Source organism: Syngnathus acus, chromosome 20, assembly GCF_901709675.1.
Source record: "Syngnathus acus chromosome 20, fSynAcu1.2, whole genome shotgun sequence".
NCBI lineage: Eukaryota > Metazoa > Chordata > Actinopteri > Syngnathiformes > Syngnathidae > Syngnathus > Syngnathus acus.
Genome location: NC_051104.1, coordinates 4,838,781 through 4,849,854, shown reverse-complemented (window position 1 = coordinate 4,849,854; position 11,074 = coordinate 4,838,781). Strand labels below are relative to the sequence as shown.

Below are 11,074 nucleotides of genomic sequence, written 5' to 3'. Positions count from 1 at the left end.
TCACTGTATTTACACTTTCCACCCTGCTCATTTTCTGCACAATACATTACAACAAGCAAAATTCTGAGCGTGTTCTCTGTCTTCTGCAATGTAATGCAGTGTCAAGCGGAAGAGGATGAGGGGGAGGGAAGAGAGAACGAGAAATCGAGTGAGAGAGATCGAGTGGGTGCGCTCCATCCAGTCATACGAGCACACAAGGCTGTCAACCTCACATCGACTGCGGCCCATCTATGCGCGACTCTGCTCCATTTTCATCGGGTTGGAACATGGACGCGCTCTAAAAGGAAGCGCACTTCAAAAGCTTGTCGAATACGCTTAATTCGTCCTTTTTTTGTCGTGAGAATAGTAATGATGGAGTATTGGAGACAGTGTGCGCTGTGGCTGATTAACTGCAAGGTGCTTCCAGCGAACCATCGGGTTACGTGGGAGACTGCGCAGGTATTCGACTTGGCCCAAACGCTCCGGGATGGAGTCCTTCTTTGCCATCTTCTCAACAATCTCAGGCCACACTCGATCAACCTAAAGGAGATCAACCTGCGACCTCAAATGTCACAGGTAAGATGAGAATGAAACATATTGCTATGCTGTCAAACTGCAGCGCGGCGCCAACGCCAGACTTCCTTAACATTGACGCGACTTTAAGGGTCGCTTAATTTGTTAGCAAACTAATAGAGGTAAAACAACATATTCTGCAACGCACATGTGTATAACAGAGTAGTTTGAGAATTCGGCGTTATATAACAAACGATCTGGATTATTGCTTCAAGAAATTATTAACTTTGGCTCCAATGTGGCTGCATATTACTCATTATAATACCGCCTCCGCTATTTCACGATATAACGGATCATCCCAATCGTATTGGTCAACGTTTTATGAGACACACATTGTTGTCAGGGTGGAAACAAACTTTAAATGTGATACTAATTAAGTAAGCCCAATTTGATGCTAGAGTTACGTCAAACCCATTTATTGTAACAATCCCAAAAGTCTGTTAACAATTTTATTTGGTTATTTTATATTTCTCTTTGGTCATCTTTGAACAATCACATTAAAATGTTCCTCAGTTTATGGTTGATGAAAACAGTGGATTATGGCAAAATGTGATTTTGATTATTTTTTCTCTCTACAAGACTCAAAGTAACAATCATCAAGTTTGCTGCCAATAGTCTAGTCATACTGGAAAACAAAACCTGAGAGATGTCTATGCGTTGTCTATGCTAGATAGAGTTATGGCCACATGTTTCCTATTTGTCAGATAGCATCTGCCTCAATAGCCAGAGAGGGAGCCAGATTAATATTGAGTGTTGTATTCCGTGACCACACACAGCGCCTGCGAAACGACTAAGCCTGCCGAGCAACTTTAGTCACACACACTAAGAACCGGTTGAAATCGAAAATATCATTTGTATTGATGTCGTGCCACGTGGATGGAGAGTCGTATTAGGCCTGTTTCCTGGAAAAGCTCTCCAAACACAATGACCACAGTGGCCGGGTCAATATAATACGTAGTTAGGTCTCTCACAATCAAACCGCTTGTCAGCTCCAGCAGGTCAAGTGGACAATTTAAATCAACATTTGCAATTATAATGACATCAACTAGTGCAGATCTACCTAGGCAAAACTTAATTGAGCTTGAAAGAGAATTTGCATTTGCTTGCAGCTAATAGTACCGAGACATTATTAGTGTGAGTCATGACATAATGCTGTAAAAGAACTGTACCGTCCTGTTCATGCACAGTGCATGACTTGACTCCAATTGGGCTATTTATAGTCAGTTTCTTTTATGCATGGCCGTGTTTATGCATGTAGAGCGAAATTTGTGTGCTAACATAGTTGCAAATGACATATAGTGCAAGTTAATGAACACATGATGTCATCTTTTGCTATTTCATGTAACATCCTTCAAATTTTAAATATTAAGATAGAATAGACTTTGGTCACCACTATTTAGTTGAAAATCAGTGTCAGCTCCTCTCATAGCAACATTTACATAATGGTGGGTGGAGTTTCATTCCCCTTTTTTTTGTGCATTATTCATGAGGGCCCCCTGGCACCTTTTTTCTCATTGGCCAATAACAACCCATGTGACGCCACTGTGGTCTTAAACCCATGGGACCCTCAAGATGGAAAGACAAAAGCAGTGATGGGACTGGCCAACAAAGAAACTGTCTGGGTCCCTCCCCCCTTTGGACTCATATATCCAAAAAGAACCCTGAATGGGTTGTTGTCCCAACTTGGTTGCGTAATTTAAGCATCCGAGGCTCAAGAGGTTGATTTTGCCATTGCTTATTTTAACTGCAGCATTTTCTTTTGACTAGAATGAGTTCCAATTCGGCCCAATTCCTACGCTTGGGAAGTTGCTGTTACCTTGTTGTCCAACAACACAAGCTTGTCGCAAGTATTACAACAGCTGAACACATCTCCCACACAGAGCAGCAAAAAAAAAAAAAAAAAAAAATCAGGAAACAGAATAGAGGAAGGAAATGAAACTAAACATGCTCTCAATAAAGCTCAGCCCAAAGCAGCGACATGTCAGACACAATGAAACGAAAAGCCGTCTTCTCTTCGCACTAAGAAAAAAAACAATAGTGCAAAACTGCCTTCTATGGTTTAATCTTCATTTTTGGAAAGTGAACGCGGGAAGATGCAAATTCTAACGGGCATCAAACAGAGTAGGAAAAGTACATAGAGGTGTTTTAGTATCTCAACACATTCCTAACCTACAAAAGAGATGGTATGATGACATCATCTCAATATTTATGAATGATCAGATGTGTTGGCCTTCACAGCAGGTAGCTCAGCGAGTGCCACAATACAAAATACTGTCACCGATGCACATTACTTTTGTACACTTTGAGAACAGCGTAATACATAATAAATGCTCCCTATGTATATTTAATCAAGACGACACCAAAAAAAAATCTCTGATGCCAAAGTCTGTGAAAACGTCGAGTGAGCTCTGCTTCAAAACGTTTGCGGCAGACGTTTGATGATGGTTTGTTCCGCAGTGTCACCTCAATTCCATGCATGGGCATACGCTGCTCTATGCACAGTGACTTGCGTATAATTATTATGGAAGACAAGATTATATTGTTTTGTGCACGTTAGCTGCACATGCACAGAGCGTAGTGAACTTTCATTCTATCACCAAGGCAACAACCCTACGTTGTGGTCAGCCTCTAAAAACGCCTGCAGAGATGATTTTATGAGGAGATATTCAAGGTGGTGAGTTTGTATGCAATGAATATTATGTTACATAGCATGACGGGGTTGAATTTGATTAAGAAAAATCAATACGGGCTAACCATTATAGTCTATATTGAAAGCAGAGCTCTTATCTCAAATGACTCTGAAAATTATCCAGTGATATTGATTTTTCTTTGCTAAAAAAAAAACAGAAATTCAAGAAGGCAAAGATCCAAAAAACAAAAACACCATATAGAATGAGCTGCAAAGCCTCGTGCATCTCTTATTGATCCTATGGGGGACATTCATGGACAAAGCAAAGTGATGGATGACTTTTGTCAATATTCGAAGTGGGAATTCCCTTATTGGTGTAATGAAGAATCGAAGTTGTACTTCATTGACACACCTGTACAATCGAATAAAAATCGTTGAAAGGAATTAACTTTACCATTGCACATCGGATTTTCAATCAGCTAAAACTCCATGAGTTCTTGTCACAAACTGGATTCATATCACACATAGTGGCCGTAATTCACATCCATCTACGAGTGGGGGTTGGGCTTTGTGTAGAAGTGAAAGTGTGTGTGTGAGGGGGGTCACAGGGGTTAAAAGTAGGATTTCATGGAAAATGGCTTTGGACATATTTATTGGCAGCGTGGGGGAGGTGGCATGCTGGGAAGTGTGTGTATGTGTGTGTGTGTGTCTCCTGATTGTATTAACATGTAGAAAACCGAGAAGCACGGAAAATTGTATATTATATTTATTATCTGTTGACACAACAGCAAGTACACATAATGTATATATTTGAACAGTTTGATGCTCGCTGATGTAAATGAGACGTGATGTTGCATGGAAGCGCCGTGACAAGCTTTTAGTTGCCGTGATCGATTTAACAATTGGATGGCTTACATTTTGGAGGCGGTAATGTCCCTCTGCTGTTAAAAAAAAACAAAAAAAAAACGCTGCTGGTGAAGTGCTTGATTGATTCTCAGTTGCGCGGCTCTAAAACTGCATTAACAAATGGAATTGATCACGGTTAGTCTTCAGCGTCTCTCAATTCTAAGAAAGCCTCTCAACCAAAAAGTCAACTAGAAAAGGCTTCAGCTCACATTGACCCTGAAGCGGGCAAAGTCGAATGCAATGTCAGGCCATGTCTCTCGGGTCCCTGCAGTGAACCCGACGCGGCGAAATAAAAAAACAAAAATGGTTTTATCAGCGTCTTCGTTTGTGCAGCACCTCTCATTTCCTGCTTAGACGGGCAGACAAAGACTCATGTCAAAACTGCAATCTGGTGGCTTCAACTGTCTGTCACATATCAGATTTAAAAAAAAAATCATACAGGATGTAAGTGGCCCAAGCCTAATTTATTGCCACAGATTTATTTCCTTAGACAAAAAGAAGATAGAATACGCTAAAATAGAGACAAGCCTTTAGCCGTGCAGCCATGCAGCGAGCGTACACAAACTGGATTTCATTACGCTCGACAATACGCGCAGGGGCCATAAAAAGGCTTCAGCTTGTTGCTATGGAGCTTGGACGTACGTGTATGAAGGAATACATAAGCGGAAACTGGATCTGTATTGAGGACACAAAGCATATAAAAAAAAAAAGAGCAGCAGTGAGACGACTTGACTCTCAGGCCTCGTTTTGTGTTTGATATTCCAGATGCTTGGGCTAAGATTAAATAGAGTGGTGGGATTTAAAGCTCTTTACACACTATTCTTTATAAATGTTGTGTTTCTACCTCCCCCACCCCCGTTATGAAATACAATAATACCAACAGAAGTCTTCATTCTGCTTTGTGGCGGTCATTTTAATCACATGATGGATTGATTTTGAGGTTGCACCTGCATGATGCCTATGTGAATTGTTCAATGCATTTGAATTTTTTCTTTTTTTTAATGCAAATAAATCGGTTATCCAGCTTTAATCCTACACAAGAAGTGGGATAAATAAAGAAGTGGCTATAAACCTCTTTGGTCAAAGAACCAGATCAAAGATCAAAGTTGAGTCATGTTAACCAATCAGCTTTCAGTTCATTGTCATGTGACTAAAAAGGCACTTACTTAAAAATAATACATTTTGACGACCAGTTGCCAAGGAAGGTGTTTTTTAAAATTAGTGGTTCGGTTTAATTTTTGCCTACAGATGCCTCGTTTTATGCGTTGGAGATCAGGTCACTTCAAATTGGTAAGACTAATGTCATGAATAATTTGGTGTGATCACATTATTAAGTGTTCTCCCTAGTTTTTTTCAACAATGATGGTTTGTTTCCCGAATCTCAGGAGCTTTGCTTATTTCTTCTCGACAGATTGCTAACAGTTCCTCCGAATGAGATGTGTTCATATTGCCGCAAGATGTTGGTCTTAAATATTTTTGTATTTCCAAACACAGCACGGACTGCCATTGCCAAATCCTAACAAAAAAAAAAATAGAACAAAACAATTGATCAACAATGTCATTTATTTTTACTTTTGCTGTCTTACATTGGGTTTACTGCCAAAGTTCTTCTTCAACTTCCCCTCAACTGTCCTCAGCTCATTGCAGCCGGCCTGACACACTGCGCTTCACAAGTGCCGCGTGAAGCTGCTTCCCTTAGATAATATACAGAATCCCCAGAGACTCTCCAGAGACTGTAGGCGGACAAGATGTGCTTGTCTGATAAAATAGACTGATGTGCACAAACGTAAAACATTCAATAATACAGTTGCAGCTGGTTGCTCATTGGTTTTGGTCCCGCTTGATGTCTTCAGAAGGAAATTCAGTTGGAGTATTTCATATTTTATGCATCACTTGGAAAAATCTCATTATGAGGGAAGGTGCGCTGTGAATAATAGAATAATGCTGCCGCTTTTCACCTTCAATGGAGCAGTGTTTAGCTCAATTTGAGAAACACACTTCATTTATATTCATAAAATCACGTGTTCAATTATACATCCGATTCTTGATTTGATCTAAGACTGTTCACATCGATTCGTTGTGGAATGCACATTTGCACATGAGGTCATCTGGCTAACCTTGTCCCATGAGTGTGGGTGGATAGTGATGTGACAAAAACCTCACTTCCTGAAAAAAAAGTTCTTTCATCAGCACGCTCCTCACTTCCATCCTGTATCAATTACAGGAAGGATAGCGGTCACAAGCCAGCGATACCGCATGTTGGCTAACGTCACTCTGGTGACACATTCCCCTTCCCTGCTTTCCTTAAAAACACTTATCATGGTCTGAAAGAAAGGTTTTGGTACATCTTAATAGCGCAACTCATTTGTTTTTCAATTCTTCAGTAGTTACCATAAGTGTTTTTACACATTTTAAATAAAGACCTATATATAATAAATAAAAAATAATTAAAATAGCATAATGCCAAGCTTTTATTCTTCCAATTTCTAATTCTAAAATGATCACATTTGCCGGCGTCGTAAGTATCGTTACCTTGAAATAAGGCAGGTACCGATACCTGGTATCGATACTCGTCCATCTCTACTAAAAATGAAGTTACTTGATCTGTAGCTCTGCTTATATGTACATGTACACCTCACACACTGATAATGTTTCTCTTCCCAACGTAGTTCCTCTGCCTGAAGAACATCAGAACTTTTCTGGCGGCATGCAACGACATATTTGGCATGAAGAAAAGTGAGCTGTTTGAGGCCTTTGACCTTTTTGACGTCAGGGATTTTGGAAAGGTAAGTGTCCAAACAGGTTCTGTCTGCTTGCTTTTTTTGGGGCAATTTATTTGTAAATAAATAAATGAGCTTGGGAAGAAAATGTCAAAGCAAGCAAGCTGTCTGTTTTGAGTCTGCAAAGTCTGGACAAGGACTCTTTGCTCGGAAAGTTCTTTGACAAGCCTCAGGCTGACCCCAGCCGGAATGTCCCCAGGAGGTGTCATTACAAATCTTTAGGCCCTGAAGCCAGCACGAGTTATGAAGTGTTTCGATTTTTGAGCCTGGCAGTTCTTTATGATGAGGCATAGCTTACATGCTTCTCTATTTGTCGATAGTATCAGTCCTTAATGACTGCAAATATCAAAAACGAGTTCTCTGAATACGCTTGATAGCGTTTACATCCCTTCTTGTGGCATCTACGTGATTCAGATACAAATGCTGTTTTTTTTTTTCCTCCTGTGATTCCATTTGGCTCAGGCAGAACATTTTTGATGACTCTCTTGAGTGACTCCTACCTTGCCCCCAGAGTAAATTTTACATCTCTGGAATTAGACAGCAAGCCGGGCAAACTGTGATGCTCGCTTGGCTGGATCTGCAGAAGCTAATGGAGCAAGGAGCAGCCGCAATGGGCGAAGCTGCCACTCACCTGCTTTTTTTTGTTTTGTTTTAAAAATAGCTGCCTTGCTCCCTATGAATTAAATATCAACTGTCTGTTTATTGTAGCGTTCATATAGAGGTGGAATCACGGGAGAAATTCCTCCTGACCTTCAACAGCTTTAAAAAATGAAAAAAAAACGACAAACTAAAAAAAATCAAACAACATCTGCTGTACACATCTTGCCTTGAAGACACACGAAGGGTTTCGAACTACGGCGTTCCTCAGGGAGCGGGAGATTCAAAGTATTTAGGAAGCTTGCTCATCACGTGACCTCATTTGTGACTCGACACGTGTCATTGCAGCTTGTTTTAAAATAAAAAGCTGAGCGGACATTTCCACGCTAGGTGTTGACAAGTTGCTAAGTCGTCGGAAAATAACGTGTCACGGATTGACCTGAAGACTTTCTGTACCTCTTTTATAGAAATTCAAGCGAGTGTTTCTCGTCTGCTTGTGTCATTCATTCATCTTTGACAAATATGGTTCTAAAATCTGGATGCAGCTTTTTTTTTGTGGAGTCAGTAGGAAAGAATGTATTGGCAAAATACAAGCGAGCTCTTCAGAGCAGGGGACACAATGAACGCATGAGCAACTTGCAGGCCGGTTCTAAAAATAGCACACCGGTGATAGTGACTTCCAAGGAAACAGTGGCAAAAAAGGATTGATTTGCATTTGGATCTTGTTAAATCATTCAATCAAGACATGGAAGTGCAAAGCAAAAAAAAAAAAAAATGAAAGTGAAGCAGGAGCTGGAGGTTTATTGATTCCTTATCCCCTTGTCAGGTATCAGTGATATGTTTAACTAAAGCAGCGAGACATCATCCGACCTGCTCCCCCCCTCCCGTTGCCCTTCAGCTGTTCTCTAACCAGAAGATTTGTGTGACCAGATATTATCATATGTCATCTGTGTTAATGGATACTCTAAGTTTCCCTCCCTCCACTTTCGATCTTTGCACAAAAAAAAAATGTTTTGCCTTAGCTACTGTGTGGGCTACATTTTCCTCCATAGCTTATACTGGCCACGCCGGATTGAGCAAATAGCATCGAGCGTGTCGTCATTTCCATTTTCCGTTTGTAAGGATTATACATTTTAGAATTTTAAAATTTGATCGAAGCTTTATAGTCGCAGTGCTGCGAGGTTTGTGGATAATTCACGGACTCGCATGGCGCTTGCATTTACTTGAGTCACACACGTGTTGGCCTTCGTCAAGCGTGAACGCACGCACAAATGTGCAAAACATCACACCACGTCTCTTTTTTCATTTTGCTGAAAATACAATCTTTTCACCGTGATGGTCATAGTTTGTTTATTGAACATATTTCCAAGTTGCATAAACACGTTTCTGTGAATTATGCATGATTTCTGGCATGATTTCTGGTCAAATAACCAATTATGCTAACCCATGTTGAGTCAAGTGACTGAACAGATTCATCATCCATCCGTCAGTCCTGAAAGCGAGTGTGCGCTTTGCTGTACATACAATACGAGTTGAAAGGAAACCCCCCACTGAGTTCCCAACATTAAAGCTGCAGGGAAGAGAGAGAAGATCCAATAAAAAGTACTGTTTAGTACCGAATGTGTATTTTCAGCTTTTCTCAGTGAAATAACAACCCTGAGTCCTGGATACATTTTTGTTAAATACTTTTCATTTTGGAATGGATTTGAGATGTCAAAAGTGCAGTACAAACAAGGAGGTTGAGGGCCAATGTGTTTTCTGGCACCTTGGTGAGAAGGCAACATTTTTTACTCTCGCTGGTTGTTGTGTCGAGGATACATGGCAGATTATTTCTAGGCCACCGCTGGGCCAGCCGGTGAAGCTGAGCCACCGTGGACACGATCAAAGAGTACCAAAGGATGAACTGCAAGTCTCCAAACTCGTCTCCCCCACCTCACTGGCCTACTTTCTGACATCTTTTTCCTCCATGTTACATTGTTTGTCCGATTTTGGCAAATACATTTCACTTTTTTTTTTAAATCCTAGATGAAGTGACGAAAGCGGCATCTGCCATCACTCTGGTAACAATTCATAAGGGTGTTTATGATATTTCAAGGTATGTTTGGTCTGGAACATAAAGATTTCTGGAGCATTTATCTTTTTTCCAGATGCTCCACGCCCGCCCCCCCCCCCTCCCCTTTCTTCTCCTATATTGCTTCCCAGAGGTGGAGGTGGAGTAGGTGGATGTACTCCACAAGAATGTTCAGAAAATATCTCACCTCATTATATACTGTGTGGCATCCAGCAAAACATTTCATTCCTCAAATTTACATAATGAGCTGTACATTTCAAGTCAGGTATGCCACCAAGCCTGCATACTAATTTTACAGTTTTGTTGCCCCTATTGTCTTCAAGTCACATCATCCCCGCCTCTGTAAAAAGCTATAAATACACCATTTTGCGTATTTCTAACGGATGCGTGGTTTCGTTTTACTCTGACTCGAATGATTCGAGTCATTTCCAATTCTTCACAGCTGCGTGACTGAAAGTAGGCAGTGAACGCTCGTGCAGTATTTAATTCTTCGTGATTTCAACAACCTTAGTGGAAACGATGCAAACTTTTTTTTAATTGGTATTAATTAAGGACTGTTAAGTTCATGTTGTATTTGGAGACTTGACACGGTTTCTCATAAACATGCATGTGTGTGACATGTTGATGTTGGCAGTTGTAAGTTTCCCCTCCCTCCAGCTGTCAGCAAGGTGAAGATTTGGAAGATCAGATGTGCTACTTTACGCATCAAGGCCTCAAGCCGTGCTGTAATATCAGCATAACCCAGTCAGCGTGCATGCCAAAATAGTTTGAAGCTGCGTGTGACCCATATGTGATACGTTCACCAACGCTGTGGGAGAGCGAGAACAATTTTTGAAGACACTGCGGTTATTTGGTTGACTTGAGGAAGATCACATGACTGAAGTTCGACGATGACTTTGGAGTGTCTTCAGCTTCCATTGGGACGGATCTGTTCCAAGCATTTTCTTCTGGAAAATTCATTTCTGAACATGAGGAACCCGCGCCAGTTGTTGAGTCATTAGTATCGAGTGACAAAAATAAATCGAGGGAGCATCGTCACGGCAGGTTTAGTTGAGGCGTGAGGTGGCTTTGTCGAGGAAATTACGTTGGCAACGAGGACCGAGGGAAGACGTGCGCTGCATTCCAACATCTGTATACCCAGGCTTGCTAATTATGCATTACTGGTGTTAATGAGCCATGGCTTTGATTGCCAAACATTAGCTTGCCTCTCTCTGAGTTTATCAGATTTTTATTGGCTTCTCACTAATTGGACTGGAACTTGTACACTGCATCTGTCAGACAGACGTAGACAACAAACAGTCTTCACCAAATGCTTGTTTGCAAAAGTTTCATTTTGGAACTAGAATTGAATTAATTTGCTCTCATACCAGCCGGTTTCTCCTTTTTTTTCCAAACATGGCCCGCAAATTCAACACAGAGAGAGTTTCAACTCGCGTCAGTCGTTACGGCGTCACAAAAACCGCAGTGGCTTTCAAAAGCCAAGACCCAGTGTTTGTTTTTGTCAGATTCAAGAAGACTAATATCCCCAAGTGCTGCGTA

At 40.9% G+C, this 11,074-nt stretch overlaps 1 protein-coding gene across 2 annotated transcripts in view; it reads left to right on the top strand.

Moving 5' to 3' along the window:
* The first annotated feature begins 173 nt into the window (after window positions 1-173).
* LOC119139153 (guanine nucleotide exchange factor VAV3) overlaps window positions 174-11,074 on the top strand; it is a 29,647-nt gene continuing 18,746 nt past the window's right edge. For both annotated transcript variants that reach the window (XM_037279585.1, XM_037279584.1), the window contains exons 1-2: window positions 174-555; window positions 6,757-6,873. In XM_037279585.1, coding sequence (XP_037135480.1) covers window positions 349-555; window positions 6,757-6,873 — 324 coding nt within the window. In that variant the 5' untranslated portion in view covers window positions 174-348. The remainder of the gene's footprint in view (window positions 556-6,756; window positions 6,874-11,074) is intronic.